Source organism: Ambystoma mexicanum, chromosome 3p, assembly GCF_040938575.1.
Source record: "Ambystoma mexicanum isolate Mex_15411 chromosome 3p, UKY_AmexF1_1, whole genome shotgun sequence".
Taxonomy (NCBI): Eukaryota; Metazoa; Chordata; class Amphibia; order Caudata; family Ambystomatidae; genus Ambystoma; species Ambystoma mexicanum.
This window is the reverse complement of record NC_090925.1, coordinates 907651811-907676242: the sequence shown is the minus strand read 5'-3', so window position 1 is coordinate 907676242 and position 24432 is coordinate 907651811. Positions and strand designations below refer to the sequence as shown.

Below are 24432 nucleotides of genomic sequence, written 5' to 3'. Positions count from 1 at the left end.
TAATGGATGACAATGCCAGGCCCCCTTCCGCCAAATGCAACATGTACGGGAGAACCTGTGGCAGAGAAATGTTCAAAGAGTCAACTCCAGGATGGGCCTTATACCATTCGCAAAAACCTTTTCCATTTACATCCGTATGAGATATTTGTGGGCGGTGCCCTCGCTGGCTTCAAAATCCATCGACAGTCCCGGGAAATACCTAAATGGCCGAACTCTGAGTGGTCAGGAGCCAAGCCGTCAAGCTTTGAGATCCCGGATCGTGATGCCACACCTTGCCCCCAGCCTGAGACAGGAGATCCGGAGCCGCCCCAACCGAATTGGCTCTTCCATCAACATATGAAGGAGATCGGAGAACCACATCTGTATGGGCCAGAGCAGGGCCACCAGAATCACACAGCATTGGTATCTCCGAATCCACTGGAGGGTCCGCGGAATGAGCGGAAACGGGGGGAATGCATACGCGAACCGGCCCGTCTATGGGAACGAAAACATCCCCAGAGACTCTGGATGAGCCCCCCTGCTGGCAAACTCCCGACACTGCTTGTTTTCTACTGTTGCCCCCCATCGCCGGAAGATCATGGACACCTGCTGCTCGTTCAGCCTCCATTTGTGCAGCTGGCTGGCGTCCCTGCTGAGTGCGTCTGCCTGAATATTCAACACCCCCGGCAGATGATAGGCCACAATGCTGATCTCCTGAGACAGAGCCCAATGCCAAACATCCTGCGCCTCCTTTGACAGGCCCCTGGAATGTGTGCCCCCTGTTTCCTTAGATAAAACATTGTGGTGGTATTGTCCGTCAACACCCTCACCATGGATCTGCGGCAGAAATGACTTGAGGGCCCAGTGCACGTCTCTCAACTTGAGCACATTGATGTGGAACAGAGATTTCCCCCCCACGACCCCCCATCAAGACCACAGGCCCTGCACCTGTGAATCGGCGATATGAGCCCCCCCATCCTGTCTGAGAGGCATCTGCCACAATCGTAAACTGGAACTCCGGCTCTAGCAATTGCATGACCCCGCACCAGATTGGCCGTGCATGTCCACCAGCGAAGAGCGTCCACCAGACATTTGTTGAACACCAACTTGTCCGACCATGACCCGCGAATCTGCGCCCATTGGTCCGCCAGGAACTCTTGCATCGGCCTCATGAAGAAACGACAATTTGGCAGAATCGGGCTACACAAAGCCATGGCCCCCAACAGCGACATGTACCTTCGGACCGACACCACTGTGCCCTCCTGCCACTCGTCTGCTGCAACTTCTTAGGCTAAGAAACTCTGCCCCCAGAAACACCAATTCCTTGGAAGGTGTCAAAAAAGATTTTTCAAACTTGATGGCGAATCCCAATCATTGCAAAAGCTGCATGGTTGCCACAAGACTGTCTTGTGCCCTAGCCGGTGACAAAGCCCTCACCAACCAGTCATCCAGGTAGTGGTATACATGATGACCTTCCCGTCGGAGGAACGCTGCCACTGGTGCCAAACACTTAGTGAACGTCCTGGGAGACTACTTCCAGTCAAACGGGAGGACCCGAAAACTGGGAGTGTTCGTCACTGACCACAAACCGCAGAAACTTGAAAATATGCAGAAAATATGCATCCTGTAGATCCAACTACACCAGAAATTCGTCTGGCTGCACCGACAGGATGACCTCCTGAAGAGTGAGCATCTTGAACTTCAGGCGTTAGAGAGTTTTGTTCAACGCCCAAAGATCCAGATTTGGCCTCCACTTACCGTTGGGATTCTTCACCACAAAGTATTGGGAATAAACCCCTTGGCACCCGCTCTGCCATGGGTTCTTTAGCCCCTTTCTCCAGCATGAGAACCACCTCCTGCCGCAGGATTTGAAGATGCGGCTGTAAGACATACACCAGTGGGATAGGAACTGGGGGACACCTGAACTCCAACGAGTAGCCTAGACGCACTGTGTCCAACACCTAGGGATCTGATGCTATTTTTCTCCACTCGTACACGTGCATAGCCAGCCGCCCTCTATCAGATTGTCCATAAGGCAGTCATTGTTGCGGTTTAGCTGGCCTCCCCTTAGATGCTGAGGACTGCAAACCCCTTTTTCGCTAAGCCTGGAAGTCTCGATTTTTCTGCACCAACTGTCGATACCCTTGCAAGGAGTAACTGGATCGACTGTACCCCCGGTCCCTGGAGGAAGTAAAACGGGCATTACCTGAAGCCCCCCCCCCGAAAAAGGCGAGAGAAGCGAAAAGAGCACTCACTCTGTAAGGAACCTAAGGACTTATCCTTTTCCGTGTCCTTCATCCCTTCCAGGACATGTCTATGACTTTATATTGTACTTCCGGCCGAAAGTCAGTGCATATTAACCAGGCCTGGCGTCGCAGCACCACCCCTTTTTTTATTTGTTTAAATCCCGACTCCGCCAGATCCACGGCTATATTTATGCTGTGGTCGGAGGCCTCTTCACCCTCATGCACCAACAGCATGGCGTCCTTGCGGCGCTGCTCCGGCAGATGTTCCAGAATTTGGGCTAGCCGATTCCACATTTCACAATATCGGGCCATGATCGCCAGGGAAAATGCTACCTTGCCCGTCGTTGCCTCAACCGTCAAAACCTTCCTCCCAAAGGCATCCTGCCTCCGGGCCTCACTGTCTGGAGGCGTCACGCACTTGTGTTGACTTCTGGCCTTCCTGCTGGCTGCCGCCGACACGACAGACTCGGGCGTGGCCTGTGACACCAAGCATTTTGGGGTAGACTCCGGAGCCTTGAACTTCTTTTCAAGGCGACCTTTGACAGCCGGCACCGAAAACAGATGGCGCATCGTGCGCAGTCCCTCCTGCCACACATGATAAAGAATAGGCACGGAGAAGACAGCCGTCCTCCTTTTGCCCATATGATCAAACAGGAAGCAGTCCTTCCGCTCCTCTTCTGGAGCCAATCCAAACTCCACACATGCCTTAGCCATCATGGCGTCGAATGACCCGATATCATCTGGTGGAGAGGGTTGCGACGGACTCCGGGGGGTTCCGGTTCCACGTCTGTGTCCCACGCATCATCCCTCGTCGGTGAAGACGAAACAGTAGACAAAGTGTACCACGGAACACTCTCTGGCTCAGACTCTGGGAGCTCGCCTTCTTCTGGATGCGAACGCGGATGGCCTACCCTCACCAGCAATGGAAACCGTGCCAGAGGAGACTTCCTCTGTGTTACACCAGGCACTTCGACCACCGGCACCGCCTGATTCACATTCGTAGGAGGCAACCTCGCATCCAGCTGCCCCAACGACTGAAGCGTGGACAGTACTTGTAATGACAAAAGAGACTGCTGGTTAACCAGCGGATAACTGGCTGGACCAGCTGCAGGTCCACTTGACGTCGAAGGCCCCGCACTTTGTAGACCCAAAGCAGACGGGCCCAGCACCTGATCCTGGTCATCTTCAACCTCTGAAGAAACCGAAAAAGTTGCTGGATCCCGATGCAGAATGTTGTCTGGAAGAAGAGAATTAAAAGGCTGCCACTCCCCGCTTGTTGACAACAATCTTTCCATGTCCACTCATGTGGATGAGAACAGCATCGGTCCACTTTCAATCACTGTCATGGCTGGCGCCGACGACACCATCGTCGATGACGGGATCATAGACTGCAGCCCAACCGTCGACGACTGATCCACCATAGACAAGGTCGTCGGAACCACCTCCCTCGGTGGAGGCTTCACCGGAGACCCAGTTCGTCCAAGAAAGCCGGACCGGTGTTTGGAAGACTCCCGGCTGGACGACAACCTGTGATGGTCCCCTTCGACGAGCGCTTTGATGAAGATTACTTCGGCTTGGCCAAGCCTCTCTCCTGCGCCGTTGACTTCTCGGGCCTACCACCAGACCCCCGGGAATGGTCTGATCGACCATGCTTGGACAAAGAGGTACTCGCACCCCTCGACAGCGGCTTCCCCACCTTCGACGCTGGCAAGACAGGATGATGTTTCTTCGCCGGAGGCTCGGCCAACGCCGCACAGCGATGTTCCGCGTACTTCACCGCTCATTCCGAAGACCTACTCCGTGCCGACCCCACCTCTGAAGCCGGTACGTGCCCTCATTGAGCCAACATACAAGCTGCCAATTGCGGTCCTTCAACATCTTCTGTGAGAACCCCTGACAAATCTCGCAGGTCTCTGCCGAGTGATAGGGGTAGAGGCAGTAGAGGCAATCCGTATGGCCGTTGTCCTCGTACACCTTCAAGCCACAGGTTGCACAAGGCAGAAAAATACTTCTGAGCCCCCGATGCCATTGTAGCTCTGGATACCATAAACGCACGTGCAAAAACACAAAAAACACAAGGTGTTCCGAACAGTTTGGTGACGGTTGAAATCTGAAGGGAAGCCGCGGGGGCGGGCCATTTATACCACACGTCATATTGGTGGGGCCTACAGCACCCAACAAGGATGTTGATATGACACTGAAGTGTAGAAGTTTTCAATAGGAAAACGCTAAGTTAAAGTGACTGAGGTTTCCCAGCCTGACGGGGAATAGTTACAGCATATGAATCGATGAAAGATCCAATGCAGGAGAAAAAGAGTCAAAGCGACAAGTATTGAAATAAACTCTTTCACACAAAGTTTCTTGAATAAACAATTAATTTATCGGTCATTTAGAATAAGCCTTCTTCAGAAGGGAGCAATATAACAGTAAAACTCAAATACACTTCATTAATATACACTTAATATTTCTAAATCAGTAAATACCCTATTGGGATGGCCCACAGACACTATCTACACCCTCAGGTGACTTCAATAGTTAGGGTGCCGGGGACATTAATATATCACAGTTGCATTTAGAATCAAAGTTAAACAGTTTGTCAAAAGAGAAAGGTTATGACACAAGAGACCTCACAGATATTTTGTTGAAAAACATCCTGAAATATGGGCGGGTATCTGTTACGAATTATTTACCATCATTGGAAAAAAACAGAATACCTAATACAGGGAGATTAGTAACAATCATTCCTATATACAAAAAAGGACCCAGAGATAATCCTGCTAATTATCGCCCATTAGCACTTCCGGACCCGTTGGGTAACGATTTTGCAGCCTTCTTAGAAAAACAGCTATACATCTGGGCTAAAAATAAATAAGCTTTTTGACAACAGACAAACAAGCTTTACGAAAAATATAGGAACACACCTAAACATTTTTTTGTTAAATTGCCTCAAACAAGAAGCAATGAAAAAAAACATCTCAACTTTTGCCACTTTTGTGGATTTAAAACGAGCTTTTGATTCAATCAAAAGACAAATTATGGAAGAAGCTAGAAGATTGGAACTGTCTGAGCAATATATTTGAACCAATCAAATCGCTGTACACGCAAACTTCCATCAAGATACGATTAAATTTGGACGGTACTCTATCAGAAGTAATACCTACAGGAAGTGGCCTAAAACAAGGATGCCCATTATCAGCGACATTATTTGTTTTGTACATCTCTGATCTACAAATATCTGTCGTAGCCAAGGTGGTCAACCCCCCGTTATCAAATACGACCAAGATACCATAGATCTTATTTGCCGACGATGTCATGTTATTTGATAAGACACAAAAAGGTTTGCAGCAGAGAATGAATGCTTTCCTTCAATATACACAGAAAAATAAATTCAAAATAAACATTGAAAAAACTGAAATGATGGCACTGACAACTAGACCCAACCCTGCGAAAAGATCTTTAAGGATATACATAAAGGGCGAAAGGATACAAGAGGTGAAATCTGTTAAATATTTTGTTATATGCGTAAACCAGTACACAAGAAACACCCAATGGAGTGAAATAACAACCAAAGCTGAATCCTTAGCATGGCAGGGTCTAATCATACATAGGAAATATGGCACATTTTCAATTATCCCCATATGGACATACTACAAGCAAAAAGTAGTAGCAATATTAACATATGGGAGTGAGGCCATGATAAACACACCGATGGCGAATTGGACAAGAAACGAAGGTATATTCTGGAGGAAAATACTCAGCCTTCCTAAATCATATCCGATGCACAAAATAAGATTTGAGTTGGGCTTACAATCATTATCCTCAATAATGATGTGGAGAACCCTTGATTTATATAGGAACACTTTAACTAAAGGAAACATACCAGCGATGACCATATTACAAGAAAAATCTCTTGCAATTAATGTTACAGTGATAAATATCTGGAAAAAATACTGCAATCACCTTCTACTAACTGCATATAAAAGAGGAAATGTTAATAGACCCCAGAAGGTGTAATTGAAAATCAAAAGAGATAATTGGATTCTCACACAACAAATGAAGGGTGAATATAAATTGAACATCCAAGCAGATCAAGATATTAGAACCGTAAATGAATTACCATCATATCTGAAAAAAATTCCGTATTAAATTAGACACCTTTTTAAGGCTAAGATTAAACATATTACCAACAAGAGAACCTAGCCCATACTCATCAAATTGAGAAACAAATGAATGTATGCAGATTTTGTGAGCAAATGAGGAAAGAAGAAACAATATACCATTTAATAATGGAATGCAAAGCTTTAACAGCAAAGCGCAAATTATTCGCTCAAATGCTTCCAAGAGATCTACAGGGCGCTGCGCGTCGACGTCCTCCGAGTCGATGTCCCTCGACAGCCGCCGTATCGACGTCATCCTGCCTATAAAGGCCGCGCGCAGCGTCCGTTGCTCAGTTCCGTTTTGTAGCCCACAGTATTTCTGTCTGGACTAGACTAATCACCCCGAAGGAGCGTAAACTGCAACAACAAGGGAAGTAGAACTGCGGGGATGGATGGGCGGGTCGATAAGGAATACGTCGGAGGAACATCCCGTCGAAAGAACGTTACAAGGTAAAAAGTAACTTGTTCTTCGAAGGGATTGTGTCCTCTGACGTATTCCTCATCTTAGATAGGCTCCCATAGCAGTATTCTATTATTGGAGGAGGGAGTACTGACTTCACGCTGTCTTCTATTGATGAATAGAGTGCAGTACAGCCCTTCCAAACCAAGTCTCTTGGCTGGAGGAGGAATCCAAGTTGTGAAATCGTGTAAAGGTATGGACAAACGACCATGTAGCGGCCGCACAGATGTCTTTAACCGGCACACCTCTTTTGAGGGCCGATGAAGCTGCAATACCTCTGGTCGAATGAGCCCTCAGGTTTTGAGGGGGCTCTTTCCCTGGCAGTTTATAACATTCCAAAATGGCTAGAATGATCCATCTGGAAATGGTCTGCTTAGTTATTGGTAACCCCAGCTTGTGACCTGTGTAACCTACAAACAGCTGGTCTGCCTGTCTTATCCTGGCTAGTCTACTGATGTAAAAACTTACAGCCCTTCTAGGGTCCAGCCTGTGTAACCTCTCTTCCTCTTTCCCCGGATGAGGAGGAGGATAGAAAGATGGTAGGGTAATCTTCTGAGTGATATGGAATTCAGAAACCACCTTTGGGAGGAAATTAGGCTTCACTTGCAGGACAACTTTGTCTTTGTGAAAGATTGTATGAGGGGGTTTACAAGAAAGAGCTTGTAATTCGCTCACCCTTCTAGCAGATGTAAGTGCTATTAATAAAACAGTTTTAAGGGTAAGGAATCTTAACGAACAAGAATGGAGTGGTTCGAAAGGTGTTCCCATCAGGAAAGTTAGGACTAAGTTTAAATCCTATAGGGCAACTTGGAATGGTCTTGGGGGATAAACATTGGTTAACCCCTTTAGAAACTGTATTACCAAGGGTAACTTGAAATAGGATGGTTCTTCCGCAGTGTGCTTAAAGATGGATAGCGCTGCGAGATAGCCCTTAATGGTGCCAACTTGAAGGCCTGAATTCGCCAAATAGAGTAGGAAGGACAAAACCATTGGTGTACCACATGAAAAGGGGTCGATATTCTGTTCTCTACACCAGCTGCAAAATCTGTTCCAACGACAGCGGTATAGAGACTTTGTTGCTGGCCTCCTTGCCGAAAGCAACACCTCCATAACATCATCAGGGAGGTCCCAATCCTTGTACCTCAGCCTTTCAGAAGCCAAGTGTGAAGGTTGAGGGTTTTGATGTCTGGATGGAGAACCCGACCTCCCTTCTGTGAGAGTAGGTTCTCTCTGAGTGGAAGTCGAATTGAAGGGCAGATGGACAAGTCTAGAAGGTCCGGGTACCACGTTCTCCTGGCCCAATCCGGGGCAATTAGGATCATGGTTCTCCGGAATCTTCTCAACCTCCTGATCATTTGAGGAATGACAGGGACCGGTGGGAACGCGTAAAGAAGCGGAAACTCCCAGTCCACTATGAACGCGTCTCCCAGAGCTCCTCTTGGGGGAAATTCCCTTGAGCAGAACAGATCACATTTCCTGTTGACGCTGGTGGCGAACAGATCCACCTGAGGGGTTCCCCAAAGGGCGAAGATCTCTTGAAGGACTTCCTGAGCTAGTTCCCACTCGTGGGAGACTGTACTCTGCCTGCTCACAGCGTCCGCTGTCAAGTTCTTCTCTCCGGCTAGGTGAACTGCCGATAGGGAGATTCCTTCTTGGATTGCCCAAAACCAGAGCTGCATCGCCTCTCTGCACAGGGGTAGTGATCCTACGCCTCCTCTTTTGTTGAGGTAATGCATGGCCACCATGTTGTCCGTCATTATCAGGACATTTTTCCCTTGTACAGCTGGCAGGAACGCCTTCAGCGCAAGTCTGATGGCTCTCAGCTCTAACAGGTTGATATGTAGTCTGGACTCCGATGGAGACCAACGACCGCTGATGGTCAAGTCGTTGGCGTGGGCTCCCCACCCCGTGAGTGAGGCATCCGTGACTACTGTTATCTCCGGCCAGGGTTGCCAAAACTGTTCTCCTTTCAGAATGTTCTCCTGACAGGCCCACCACTGAAGGTCTCGAGTCAGCCTGTTGGGAACCTGAAGAAGATTTGTCATTCTCCCTGAGAATTGTGACCACTGAGTCCTCAGTGTCCACTGGAGGGATCTCATTCTCAGGCGAGCCTCTGGCACTAGGAAAATGCAGGACGCCATGAGACCTAGCTACCTCAAAAAGTCGAAGGCTGGGAGACGTTGGGCGTCTTGGAACTTGGTAACCATCTGTAGAATATCTTGAGCCCTCACCTCTGGTGGCGAGGCTTTTCCCAGGGAAGTGTCCAGGATCGCTCCGATGAACTGGAGTCTCTGCGATGGTATCATTTGTGACTTCTTTAAATTGTGGGAGAAGCCCAGTTTGTGAAGGGAGTGGCAAACGTGATTTAGCTGGATCTGAGCTTGTTCCGAAGATACAGCCCTGATCAGCCAATCGTCCAGGTAGGGGTAGACGTGAATCCCTTCCCTCCTTAGACTTGCCGCCACTACCGACATTAACTTGGTGAAGACCCTCGGGCGGAGGTCAGCCCAAATGGCAGGACTCGAAATTGATAATGAGAGTTGCCAATTGCGAACCTCAGGTATTTCCTGTGTTTGAGATGGATAGGCACATGGAAATAAGCGTCCTGAAGTCCAGAGATACCAACCAGTCCTGGAACTGAAGGGCCTGAAGGATCTGAGAAAGAGTGACCATCTTGAATTTGTCTTTCCTGAGGAATTTGTTCAATTCTCGCAAGTCCAAGATGGGTCTCAGTCCTCCGTCTTTCTTTGGAATGAGAAAGTAAGGGGAGTACCAGCCCTTGTTTCTCTCTGCTACAGGTACCGGTTCTATGGCACCTTTCTCTAGCAGGTCCAAAATTTCCTGCAAGAGGAGCGGATCTGGAGCTTTCTGAGAGCTGATCCCCGGTGGATGACTCTGAAGTATGTGTAGGAGAGGCAGGCAGTAACCTTGGGCAACTGTTTCCAATGCCCAAGCATCTGACGTGATAGCCTGCCATTCTGCCAGATGTTGAGTCAACCTGCCTCCTACAGGTGTCCTGTGAGGGAAGTCCTCAGAGTGGTTTTGGGGACGCTGATGCAGATGCCGATGGTAAAGAGGCACCTGCTGTTGCTGTGGCTTTTGAATATCTACCCCGTCCACCTCGGGTAGTTCTTCTTTGTCCCCTTTGAGCCGGTCGTCCTCTACCTCTTCCGAATGCGGAGTAGAAGCGAAAGGACTTGCCCCTCGCAGAGGTTCCTGTGGGACGAAAAGGTGTCTGACGGATTGCAGCGCCTAGGGATTTTGCTGCTGCTTTTGATGTTTGCAGTTTCTCTAAACTGTCATCCGCCTTTTTCCTGAACAAAGAAGAGCCATCGAATGGCATGTTCAAGAGCCTGGCTTGCACATCTGGGGCAAAACCAGACTTTCTCAACCAAGCGAATCTCCTGGTTGTTGTACTTGCCGCCATTGCTCTGCTGATACTGTCAGCCGAATCAATGCCCGTCTGGAGGGATTCGCACATAGCGTCTTTACCGTCCTGTATGATGTTCAGGAACGCCTCCCTTTCTTCTCCCTCCGGGATGCAGTCAGCCGCTGTAGAAGCACACTCCCAAAGTGTATGGCTGAATCTAGCAAGGGTGCAAGTAGCATTAACAGATTTTAACGCCATGCTACATGCCGAAAAAAACTTTCTTTGCCATAGCATCATATTTTTTATCGTCGCTGTCCTGTGGGACGGTAGGGTAAGCAGTCTTGACATCAGTAGAAGATGCTGCTTGTACCATCAGACTTTCTGGGGATGGGTGTTTTGACAAAAACTCTGGGTCTGCAGAAGATACCCTGTATTTTGTAGACAGTTTTTTATTTACTGCCGGGACGTCATAATCTTCCTCTGAAGAGCTTTATGAAAGGGCACTACAGGATCTTCCTGTGGACCTTTGTCAAGAATATCCGTGAGGTCATCTTGCTGGAAAGACTGTGAAGGTGCAGACCACCCCATAAACTCTGTGATCCTGGCCATTAAGGCTCTATAGGGGGTTTCAGCATGCTCCCCCGGGTCTGGCCTGGCAAACTCCACCTCAGGGGAAGTGTCTAACCCACTTGCCTCATGTAAGGAATCATGAAGATACTTTAACCTGCTTTCTTCAGAGGATAACTCCTCTCTAACTGGGGTTGCAGGTCCCTGCAACTCAAATGTGTCTTCCTGTTCAGACAATTCACCCTCTTCCATAATTGAGGACATAGTTCTCAATTGTTCTGAACTCATAAAGGGTGTAAACCCCATCTCCAAGGCAGAGGGTGCCAAACTTGTCATAATCGGCCTCGAAAACGTCGATGTCGTTGAAGGCTTCGGGCGTTGCGTTGAAAACAAAGGTGGAGGCCTCGATGACCTCGACAGAATTGGGATTCTGCTCGAGGAAGTCGACAATCTCGACGCCTTCGTCATCGAGGACCTGGGGGATAGCCACTGGGTGTGTAGTAACCGTGACTTTTCTTGGCGTCGACGCCGGTGTCTAAGATGGCGTCGAGTCGACAGACCCGCGTGTCGAAGGTCCCTTCGACAACAGCGTCGAAGACACCAACCTCAGCGTCGACGGAACCTTCGAAGAAGGTTTTGAGGTCATAGTCTTACTCAAGGGTTCGAGACGCGCTCGAGAAGTTTCCTTCGCCGGGTACTGCGACTCGCAGCGTTTTTGACCTTTGGGTCTTTCGACCAGAGCATAGCTCTCGGCAGTCTTCGAGGGGGTCGAGGCAGCTTTCTCGAAGACGCACATCATATTTTTGCAGAATTCCTCCCATTCAGCCCGGGAACTATGTTTCGTGGGGCAAGGGATTCTCTTTGGAGAAACAGGGGAAGAGTAAGACGGAGAAGGGGATCTTCGACGTCTCCTCTTCGAGTGCTTCGATCTCGAGGAGTGAAGGGACCCACTCCGAGACCTGGAGCGCGAATGGTGACGAGGAGACTAATGTCTCGACTTCGTCGAGGAAGAAGAAGCTTTAAAAGTCTTACCTTTCTCCAGATTCCCCCTACGCTCCTTCAGGGCCTTAGCTGTCATGGACATACAGTCCTCGCACTCCGAACAATGGTGTTCAGCTCCCAAACACCACAGACAAACTCTGAGGGTCAGTCAGCGACATCTTTTTCCCACAATCTCGGCATTTTTTGAAGCCGGACCGAGGAGTTGTCGGTTCCGACGAAGAAGCCATCGAGTACGGATCGAATAACTCGAGGTAAATAGGATAAACCTGACAAAACTGAGCAACGGTATTCCGAGGCACTGAGTAAGCGCGGAAAAACGGAACTGAGCAACGGACGCTGCGCGCGGCCTTTATAGGCAGGATGACGTCGACACGGCGGCTGTCAAGGGACATCGACTCGGAGGACGTCGACGCGCAGCGCCCTCTAGAGAAAACTTTTCCGAGGCCAGCAGAGCTGGAAGGAGATATCTAAGATAAGGAATACGTCGAGGACACAATCCCTTCGAAAGGTGGACTTGCGTCATGTTAGGTCAAGACAACAGATGGACTATGAGAGTTGTACAATTTTGCAAATATTAAATTTGGGGAAAAATTAGAAAGATACAAGATAGATTGTGAATGTGTATAATGAGGAATATAAGAGGAAATAAGGACATTTGAAATATGAACTCAGTTTTATTTTATGAGAAGATGATATGGTAATTGAAAAACTAAAATGTTCTAATTTGTTTTAACTGAAATGAAATAATGTGAAGTTTGCTTGCAGGCTAACCATTAAAAAAAAAGTATATACATTTCTCAAAGCAGGTAAGTACTTTTGTAAACCTCCCAATGCAAAGTTAGTTAACCCTTTTGTGGGAGGAAGACCAAACACATTCACAAAGAAAGGGAAGAAGAGTCATTCAGGGAGCCAGGCTAAGCCAAAGTCAATTTGAGCCAAAGTCTAGGTGTAACTGAAGCACTTCTCAGAGGTAGGTACAAAGTCTTGCACAATGTTTTAAAAGTCTTTGTCGATAGAAGAATTCAAAGTGGGGCCACAAGCTGTTTAGGCTTGTTTAGTAAAGAAGCTGTCAGCAACTCTACATAGCAACCACAACAAGTCTCACCAACAGAGAACAAGAGCAGTTACACGACAAGAGATAAGTTGGAAGAAAAATACAGCAGATGACTACTGTTCCTGTGCAGCTCTGTGTTAGGCAAAGTTTGTATGCAGTACCCTCTGGGACCACTACACACACCTAGGACTACAGGTGTAAGCAAACCCAACCTTTGGCATAAGTCTGTACCAAACAGTTTTTGGTAGCGAGCTGAGCAGCCAGGCTCATCTCAAGATGGAATGTGCGCTGGTAAGGGTGTTATACAAAGGCCTACAATAACAAGTATTCAGATAGACATTTACACTCAAGGTTTCTTGGTAAAAACACTTCTTAATTTTTTACACAATCATTTATAAAGCATTCACTAAATGAGGCAACCAATATCACACAAACATTATACTACAATACTGATTACTAAGCAGTTGAGCTCCCTTGAAGTCAGAGCAAAATAGTATTGAAGTAGGAGCAAAAAGGCATACGTTGATAAAATGAATATTACAGTTACTCTGAAACGGTGCAAATAGTTTGAGTTCACCAGAGGAGTTGATTCAATGCAATAGGTAGGCCACAGTCTATGGACTTGTGTCTTGTATAGGTAAAAACGGTTCTGGTATTTAAAACGGAAAAGTCTTTGTCATGGTTCTTAGAAGTAGTTCACGGAAGAAAGTTTTGTATGTCGGGTCACAAGCTGACTAGGCCTGCAAGCTGCCAAAGTTCCAAAAACTTTTGAGGTGAGGAGTAAGTTCTCTCGGTCGGGTTTTCACAGTACCTTATATTGAAGAAAGATGCAGCTGAAGACTCTGTTCCTGGCAGTTCCTGCAGATCTCACCGTTCCTGAGCCTCAGTCATGGGGACAAGAGGGAGGATCCCGGGGGACTCCTGCACTGCACAGGGACGGTTCACAAAGCTGGCAAATGGCAAATCTTTGATTCCGGTTGCTGTCCTTCAAGCACACAAGCTAGTGTCCTTCTCCCTGGGTAATCCTAACCAGCTCAGAGAATGGTATCCAGGTGACTTGCGAATTGATTGGTCCCAACAACGCAAAGGAAGAGTTCGTCTTTGATGGGGCTTCTCTGTCAAGGTGAACTATGCTATTCGGACCTGCAGCAGGGCTCCACCAGGCACACCAACGGTCCAGTAGTTTCAGAAGCCATCCTCTTCCAGCTCGTCTTCGGTTCTTTCGTTCCAGTGGTCGATTTTGCCTTTCAGTACAATAGACTCGCATTTTAAACAGTTTTCTCCCATTCATTCCAGCCTAGCTGCCACTCACCTGAGTAAACTGGAGGGAGAGCCCAAAACAATAGCACAGGACAAAGGGCTATCTATGAAAGGAAAACATGAGGGGGTGTCCTGTCTATGAAAGTCAAAGTTTATTGCAATTTGATTATATGCAAAAGAAATTAGAGGTGTATCTGATCCTCTATTGTAGCCTTATTTATGCATATCCAGAGGATAGGTGTACAAACAAAGGAGTAATAATACACATGCGCTCGTATAAATGAAAACTGGGAGTGGTTTTTATTTTCTCTCCTCAGTCATTAAATCACTTTTTTAAAAGGAAACCAAAAATTGGATAGTCCAATATGAAAAACAGAAATTGCATATATACATTGAAACAATTGATCCGCATATTCAAAAACATGGTGCATGGAGACTTTTGCGGCATGCATAAAACAGAACCTGAATGAATGGATACATGAATATGCCGTATGCTGACATTCTTTGAGGAAGACCCATGTACAGGCAGATTTTTCTTGTATTTAGTACATTTCTTGTTCTTCTCATAACTCACCTAATATCAACACCAGGTAAGTGACACGCTTACCTCAAACGGATAGAAACAACACAATCAATTATTGCTCTAAACACAGAACCTTTTATAGGTCTGACAAAAGCCAGGCTAGAGGGTGACTCAGCTAGCCAATCACGCCAGAGTGCATTTGGGTCTCCTAAGAGACTAAGCACAGGGAATTTCGGGCACCTCCCTCACTTCCTGCCCCCACCAGACACCCTGGAGACAGAGGCGGGCTTCATTTGTGAATCCCGCCAAAGGCAAAGGGACCAAACCTGGTTTGGCGCTCAGAGTAAACCTCAAGAAGGACCTTTCCACAAAGAAATTGCGAAAAAAGAAGACCAGGCCATTTTGACAGAAATGGCACCCTTGTGCGCTTTACTGCAGCTGCGAACGCAGCCCACGGTAAATGCACACCACGGTAGTTAAAACTAAACCACTGCCACCAGCCATTCATCGAGGAAAGGTTAACAAAAATGTTACATGAGACATTAGACGGAGGGGATACTAAGTAACCCATCCAGCACCCTATTGTAAGATAGTGTGTGCTGGGTCTAGAAAGTTACAAATGTAAGTAAAGTCAATTTCACTTTACTGGAAATCTGAATGACTTCCCTGTGCCACTGCACTGATGGTACTGTGTGACACCATGTAAAAGATGATGCCTATGGAGTTTTAGACTTCATAAGCAAAAGAAACAGAGTTCAAAATCACATTAAAATACATGAGAGAGTGGGAAAAAAAGGTCTCACTTCAGGTTAAAAAAATCAAGTCCTCATAATCCAGCAAAGTTGCCGGGGGTCTCTATGGTTGAGGGAATTTGCACATTTCTGAGAATTCTCCCAAACACTATATAATCCCTCCAGCACGCCACATAGGGTGGTGAGTGCTGGACCCATAAAATGAAGGTAAGACAGGGGTCATCTTACTATTCTTGGGAACAGTAGTTCACCCAAGACAATGTAGTTACATTAAGAGAAGTTCAAGGGATTTCTCAGTGGCACTGCACAAAAGGTGCCATTTGTCACAATGCAAAAGCAGATGCCTATGAAGTTTGCCAGACTCCATAAAACAGTAAGGAAAATAGATAATCATAGTCAGGATAATACCGGCACGAGTAAGAAAAAGGCCTTAACTTTCTCGTGAGTAAAAATATAAAAACCCTGAGTCTAGCAAAAAAGCTGGGAGTTTTCTAAGGTTAAAGGGAATTGGCACAGAAGAGTAAATTCTCCCTAACATCTAGCCCTTTGCTACTGGGATAAGATCAGAACTGGAAAATGCATTTACTCTTTTCTTAGTGTCACAGATGTTGATGGGATCCTCCCCAGAAATAATGTAATCAAAACGATAGACCTTGGTAGACGCCAACTGGGACCAAATAAATGTAAGATATATAATTGAACAAGAATCAAAATACCTTCTGCACATATGAAGTGAAGCTCTTTATAGTATAAAACTCAGAACAATATTCAGCAATGTACCAGCACCATCACTCAGAAGAGTGCCCCACAACGTACCTGCACTGGACTGGGTGCAGTGTGCTGACCCTGTGGCTGGCCTCCAGTTGGTGGTGTGGATGGCTGTGGTTGATGTGGATGGAGTTGGGCGGCATGGTGAGGGTAGGATTGGTGTACGGTGGCTGCACAGAAGGATCATACAAACAGACTAATTTAGCCAAGCACCAAAGAACAGAGAAATTAAAGTAACAAACATAACAGCAACAGAAGGGCATCTTTATCAATTTTATATGCTTGGGCTATTCACCTAAGCTCATGACTCTGGGAAGGATCGCTTTTCAGGGAAGGAAAGAATTAGTTAACTGATGTGGTTTTACTTCATGTAAAACATTTTACATAAAAAAATGAGATCATTGCTTTAAGTGCACATGCAATGTGGAGGTAATCTACCAATAATAAATCAGTGCTGGGCAGTAACCCTTTGAATGTCAGTACTTCATGCTCCATGAAGTATTATACCAGTCTCACAAGGGAAGTAAGGAAGCAGATGTGACTCTATAAAAATCTGGAGAACTATAAAACTACAAAAACTGGGTAGAAAGTAGCTTTCCTGCATGGGTCATTTTTGCCTCTCACGCTTGCAATAAAAATTACAAATTATTAAATGCAGTAATAAAAAACGATTTAAACATGAAGAACAATACTAATACATTTTGACTCAAAAAGCAGCAGTAAACAATCCACATCATTTTTAGCATATCCAGGTCAACTCTGGCATCAGATCATGCTCTCATGGGCAGGCACATGCACATTCCTCCATGAAGAAGCTTTTTGTGGGCTAAATTGGACAATAGATGTTTGTTTGCTTATTATTTATAATGAATCCCAGACCCGAAGTTATCAGGGCGCAGCAGATACAAGGAGACTTTCAGCTTAGTTACAAAGTGGCAAAGGTCGCAAATATACATGCATAATATACAGAATATACAAGTTAAGGTAGATACATAGAAAGCATATAAGGTAATAACAGTACAGGCAAGAACAAAAATGTACAGGGCAGAGTAATACTATTTACATGGCATGAGAAATGGCACCTATGTGTTACTTCTTGTTGTCTTTGAACCACTTAATGAGATTCTGTCTGAAGTTGGTGAATGTTTGGTCCGCTCTGAGCGGGGGTGGCAAGGAGTTCCAAAGCTGCGCTGCCTTGACCGGGAAGCTACTGCCCCGTATTTTAGATAGTTTGCATCTTGGCACATGGATAAAGTTGGTATTGATTATTCTGGTAGGCCTGCTTGAGGATTTTCTATTAATTCTCTGTCAAGTAGCAAGGATCCCTATTTAAGCATTTGTGGGTGAGAGGTGCCGTTTTCAGTTGGATTTTGTCAAAGGAAGATAGCCAATTGTGTTGTCTTCTAGTCTCTGAAATATGCTCTTTCCTAGTAAAGCTTAGGGTGGCTCTGAGGACATTATTCTGGAGTGTCTGTATTTTCTTGACAATGTATTTATTGGCACCAATGTAGAGGGTGTTACAGTAGTCCAATTTGGACAGGATGAGGGCTCTGGCCAAAATAATAAAACTATTAGAGGATAGGAAGTGTTTGCCATCTCGAATTAATTTACATGTATAAGCGGTTGAGGAGGCTAGGGTGTCTTGTGGTAGAATCAAGGTAAAAACCTAAGGTTTTTACTTCTTTGGCAACTTTAATGGGGTTCCCGTCAATAGTGAAAGATGAATATTCGGGGCCTAATCTTGTGAGGTGGTGCCAAGGATGATGAGCTCTGTTTTGTCATCATTCAGGGTGAGACCATGGGAGGCCATCCATGCCTGAATGATGCTGTAAATTCTATTCACAAAGGCCAAATCCTTATCATATTCCCAGTAAGTGGTAAGAGAATCTGGGTATCATCTGCATAGTTAGTGTAGGTGATATCATCAAAAAGGGGCTTAGTAAATAAGCGGAGTAGCGGCAGAGTAGCAGTCTCAAGCAGTGACTGCAGGCTACTCTTTTTTTCAGTCTGTCTACTGTGTTTGTTCCTGACCACCATTCAAAAGCTCCCTGACACCGCGGAGCGGCCACGGAGTAGCGACAGAGTAGCAGTCTCAGGCAGTGACTGCAGGCAACTCTTTTTTTCAGTCTGTCTACTGTGTTTTTTTTCCGGACCACCTGACCACCATTCAAAAGCTCCCCGACACCGCGGAGCGGCCGCAGAGTAGCGGCAGAGTAGCAGTTTCAGGCAGTCTATGGCAGCCATGGACGCCGGGGACGCTACTCTGACTTCTTCACTAACTACGACTTTATGTGATAAAGACTTTCAGCAAAGGAATTCACGGTCCCATACACGAGCTGAAGTGGGCCGAAAACTGCCTTCAAACCCAGAGAAAAGCCCGCTATATTCAAAGCAGACCAAACAAACTGCTACAGCAACGACACAGAGTCCTGCTATGAGCCAAGTATCAACAATATCGACGCCTGGGAGTAGCAGAAGCTTCTGTCCGAAAACAACTTGGTCAAAAGAGGAGGCGAAGGCAAAAAATACACTCCAAGTACTGGGAACCCAGCACACTGATCTGTGCACCAACGACGAAGAGTTGCAGGGAGTGGACATCTTCCCTGTACGCCAAAATCTGGTCCAAACAACTTCAAACTCACCTGGACGACCCGCGTCTCTGCTGGAGATCCCGGGCGGTGTCTCCCACGGGTTAGGCCCTGTCCTGTTAGCCGCGAACGCTCCGCCGCCTGTCGGAAGACAGACGGCGTCAAGCTCGGCGGTGATGGGGGAGCCAGTCGGGGGGAGCAAGCCGCTGATCGGGAAAAGTCGCAGGCTAAGGCGCTGGCGGACCTAGTAGAACTCCCGAGGGTGGGGCTCCAGGAACAGGAACCCACGGAGAAGGTCATGGACGGTGTAGTCCTGCCAGGAGTGGCCGTCTTGAAGGTCCCCCTGGTGGATGATCGGTGTGAGACAATGACGGAAAATGCGTGAACTTTTGCAGAAAGCTCCCTGCCTACATGACCAACTGGCAGGCAAACCGACAAGGGTGGCGGTGGAAATCCATCCGCTCCCTCCTAGCACGCCGACCACAGCAGGGTCAGCAGACAGTTACATCAAAAGACAATGAGACCATGGGCAACACGAGCCACCCAAACGGCGGCCAGTCAACAAAATCACCGGACATACAACCTGATGAAGGACCGTGCTGTAAAAAACTGAAAACCATGCTGAAAACGAAAAAACAATCTGACAATTACATCATCGACAAGTGCACCAACACTCCCAGGCAAGTCTAAAGGACTTGATTCCAACAATGAGGGAAAACAAGAGACCAAAAAGGACAATAAGGCGATTTATAGACAGTACAAAAACAAAAAGCCAACAAGGAACTAACATCTTTTCGCCTCAAAGTGTGGCAGACTTTTTTGTGAATCACAGAAAAAGAAAGTTCGAAAACATATGTGAAATAAGTGACAGCGAGATGCTGGAAGTGGGGCACAGCTCAGAATATTTACAATCTGGGACTCCAGCTCCGGTGCCAGACCTGGGCGGACCCAGTATAGAAAATCACACAAAATCTACCTTCCAGTGCCATGGATGAGAAAGAACAAGTTGGACCCAATGTTTCGACCACAGACGAACGGCAGAGGGCGGAGACTCCATCAATTACAGTTAAGACTGAGACTGTAATGGCTAGCCTGGAAACTGCAAATCTTGACAGTGAGAAGCTGGAAGTGGTGCACAGCTTAGAAGGCTTACAATCTGCGACTCCAGTCTCGACACCAGACCTGGGTGATCCCAGTATAGGAAATCATAAAAATCTATCTCACAGTGTGGAAGAGAAAGACGAAGCTGAATCCAGTGCTTTGCCTACAGACGAACGGGAGGGGGTGGAGACGCCATCAACTACAGTGGAGATCAAGTCCCCTATGGCTAGCCTGGAAACCGCAAAACCTGTCGCTGACAAAACACAAAACACTGTTTATAATGATGAAGCAAGACCCAAATATTTTATGGATAGTGGGGAACCAGATGACTGGTTCCCTTCAGTTGAAGATGCAAACCAAATGGCAAATGACTTAAATGTATCTGCAATTACAACGCCGAGCAGAGACAAAGGAAAAACCCTCGGACAAAACCATTCGCCCGAGAAATCACCAGAAAAAAGACCGGATATGTTGACACTGATGGCAGCGGTGGCGGTCGCAATGGCCCCCTCTACCAAGCTTTATGAAGCCATAAACGATTCATTAAAAGACAATTGCTCTCTACTGACAACAATGCATGCAAAGCTTGCATATTTGGAAGGGTATGTCACAGCAGTGGACCACGAAAAAAACAAGGCTGGTACACGACGTCCTTGGACGATAGCGCCAGAAGGGATGAAAAAGCACTCTATATCGGCAAGCATCGAAAAGGGGTCCCAAACCGTGCTTTACGTCCCAAAAAAAATTCAATCCCCCCCAAAGTCGACGGAGGAGGCGGACTTGCTCATAATCGAGCAAACCTCGCCAGTCCAATTGCCAACTAAAAGGTCAAAGCCTACAAGTACACACCTGAGAGAGAATCCACAAAAGAAAGATGATGCCCTAAGTGGACACAGACCAAAGAAGGCCCAAAACATTGCATCTGAAAAAAAAGTCCCCAAACTAGTGAATAACTCAAAGAACTTACAAACGAAGAATATGGAAGTAGTTACCAACAAAGACTTCTCCATTTTTGCTGATCGCAAGTTGCCAACGACACCAGCTGAAACTAAGGGAAAGCAACTGGTATTCTGCCTACCAGTGCAGGAAAAGAGCTTCAAAGATAGGAGGAAGAACTATGGTGATGGAGCTTGCCCAAATGCAAATTCAAATTGCTCAACTCCAATAATCCCAGAGGCTGCTTTGACCCCAACTGGCACGAATCAAATGGAGACTTCCAAAGTCTCTAACACTTCAAAATCTACAGAATATCTTCTGATGGAAGAAGTTCTCGAAAACTTGAATCAATCTTGCGAACCTCCTTCCCTAGAACTTAGAGACATCAATGGAAAAGGGGACAAAAGGAGTCCACAAAGCGGAAGCCCGATCAGAGCAAGGATCAAAAGAAGTACGAGTTAAACATCTACCTCTACCATTGAAGGATCATTGTAAGAAGATTACTCGCTCTGTTATCCGGAGTCCTGTCAAACAGGACGAGAAGGGGTGCAAAACCCCGAGTCAAGGTCCGCAAAAACTACACACTACAAAAGCTAGTGATCTAGAAAATTGGCGGGGAGAGAAATATCTCCCATCCACATCCGGAAATGAGGCTCAGCACCTAGACAGACACAAGAACCATCCATGGCGAGAAGATCGGACAGCAAATAGAAATGGAAAAAGACAAGAAAGAGAAGATAAAGGACGATGGGTACCACTTAAAATGCGATCTAGAGATCCGCCTGCTTTCAAAATTGAACAAATCGGTCTCTGCCACAACTATGTAATCCTGAATAGAAGAACTGTGATGGAGTTGCTACATAGCATACCGAAACTAAGACCAGTGGAATCGAGAGATTTGCAAATAGTGGAGCCGATTCATGAAGGCAGTCGCGCAACTGCCTATCTATTTATCTCCTCAAAATCTGTCAAACAGAGGCTGCGCGACTCCTTGAAAGACTTCCTAAAAATGGGCCATGACATAAGTGAATTTCGTGACGAGAGAAGAGCTAAATGGGATGACCCAACTTACCCCAGCCCAAATAACTGTTCAATGAGGAAAGGGTATAACTCCTCAAACGACAGATCCCCTGAGGCTAGGAGACAAAAACACCTTCAAGAGAACCGTAATACGGAATATCAAGAAGCATGGGCGAACAAATCAACGAGAAACTCGCCAAAGCGAAGACTTCATAGAGAAAATACCAGAAAACTTGACTCACTGGGTAAACCTTCAATGAATAATAAAGAGACGAGGTGGAAGTGACAAAATATGACAGAAAACCAGCTGGGCCATCATTGCCGACTAAAAGAACGAGTACACAGAAGGTGCAACCGGACAAGGAAAAATCAAATCCTTTGCAAAAGATGTGGGCATGGCTCCCGAAAGCTCTTGGCCCTCAAGAAAAATAGCAATCCATCGCCAACAAGAACTCTGGCGACGACGACTCAAAAAGAGGCCCAACTACAAATCTAGCTAAACTCTGCTCATGGAATACTCGGGGATTTATGCACCTTACTGTACGTGGTGACTTGAACTTTGACTCTTTTGATATCATGTGTTTTCAAGAGACATGGCTTACCACAAAACCCATCTTAGATGGTTTCAAAATAGCCTTTGCAACAGCTAAAAAGGGACCGAAAGGCCGACCCTCCTCGGGCTTGATAACTGCAGTTAGAATGGGCAATGGAATGAAAATGATTAGAATCCTGACACTTTCCTTCCTGATGATTTCAGTACAAGTAAAATGGAACTATTGGGACGCACTATATAACAGATCTGTCTCGACAACAGCAATAATCATAAACTTGTACTGGAACCCAGAAGCCATCTCAAACAAAGACTTTCTAGATATGGTCGAACAAGAAATTGACAAAGCATACATTGCACACTCTGAAGTCCATTTATATGTTTGCGGCGACCTGAACGCAGTATGCGGAAAGAAACCGACGAGAACCAAAGCTGAAGCAAGGGGTGCAGCTTGGTCAGTATTGATGAAATCTAAAGATCTGTTCAATGTGGCCGCCACTTTCGGGAATTCAGCTCAGTATCCAACATGGGAAGGTCGTGGTTCGGAGGCTACAATAGATTACATCTACGCCTCATCGGCCCTACTGTCTATCATTTCATCTTTCGACGTGGTTAAAACCAAGGCGATCAACCATAATCTTCTATGCCTGTCCTGGCCAACCATTTCAACTGAAAAAATAGCCTCGGCCCCAAAGCTTGTAACAAATGCAAATGGAACTCGACTTGCATTGAGCCTAAACAGTGTCATCTCTCTGACAAATAACTACTCCAAGTTAGAGCTTCAAGAGCACGTCTCTATCCTTCCCGACTACAGTGATCTTCTGAATGTCTTCAAGAAACCGAGTTTGAAGAATAGAACAAATCAATCCATACTTACGACCAAATCTTGGTCGAGAAAAGACGTCAACTCAGGACGGCCAAGAGAAGTTTTGTGAAAATTAGATCTGACTCTAACAAACAACTTTGGATCAACGAGCTAAAAGCCTACAAGTCATGGCTGTGAGACCATCGTCTCGCCATGTATCAAAAAGATTCGGAAGACATGTTGCGAAGTGTGTCAACCAAAAACTCGAGAGTATTCTGGGCCCTGATCAAAGGAACGGATCAATTCAGACGTCTTAATCAATGGCATCGTAGAGGCTAAATGGACAGAGTTCTTCGCAAAACTTTTCTTCGATTCTAAGGTTGGCACCGAAACTGCACAGGTCCAAAGTACAGAACCCTGGGTGGAGCTTCACGACCTTGAAGATATAACGTACATTCTGAAAAAATTGAAAAATTCTAGGGCCCCTGGGCCCGACGGTCTGACAAATAGGCACCTGAAAGAACATCCTGAGGCATGGGCTAACTTCATATGTGCGGTCCTCCGAAGATTGACAGCTGCAAGGGCTCTACCGAAATCTTGGACCACCGCAGTTGTGGTACCTATTTACAAGAGAGGGGCGAGAGACGACCCTAAAAATGTTCGGCCTATTGCCCTGTTGAACGTAATTGGCAAGGTGTACGGTTCTTTACTTCTACAAGACTTCCAAAGGTGGGCTAAAGACGCACCCTGTGAAGACCCCCTTCAATTTGGCTTCAAAAAGAATGTGGGAACAACAATTAACATTCTAACGGTCAACATCTTAAAATACAAAAGCCTGGCGGGCTGCACCCATATCTACATGGCCTTTATTGACCTAAGACAAGCCTTTGACCAAGTTAACAGAGCGCGGCTCTGGGCAAAGTTAAGGTCTTGGAATTGCCCGGCGTCTATTCTACATCCGATTATAGCACTACACACGGACACAAGGATCCAAGTGAGGCTAGACAACCAAGGCGCACTTTCGGAGGAGATCCCAACCAATCAGGGGGTTAAGCAGGGCTGCCCGTTGGCCCCGGCATTATTTCTGAGCTTCATTGGCGACTACAAAGAATCAGAAGCAAAGGTCAGATCATTCCCTCCGCATATTGGCCAAATGAAAATCTCGAGAATTATGTATGCGGATGACATCATCATCACAGATCAAACAGCAATAGGCCTGCAGAGACAACTTAACAACTTCGCTGAATACATCAAGGCAAATGGTCTTGAAATAAACAAGCCCAAGACCAAAATC

The 24432-nt window shown here is 46.4% G+C and overlaps 1 protein-coding gene across 12 annotated transcripts in view; it reads right to left on the bottom strand.

Moving 5' to 3' along the window:
* The window catches only part of ATXN2L (ataxin 2 like), a 1584242-nt gene that overhangs the window by 277235 nt on the left and 1282575 nt on the right, over positions 1–24432 (bottom strand). For all 12 annotated transcript variants that reach the window (XM_069652163.1, XM_069652162.1, XM_069652157.1 and 9 more), the window contains one exon: positions 16187–16308. In XM_069652163.1, the coding sequence (XP_069508264.1) occupies positions 16187–16308 (122 nt within the window). The remainder of the gene's footprint in view (positions 1–16186; positions 16309–24432) is intronic.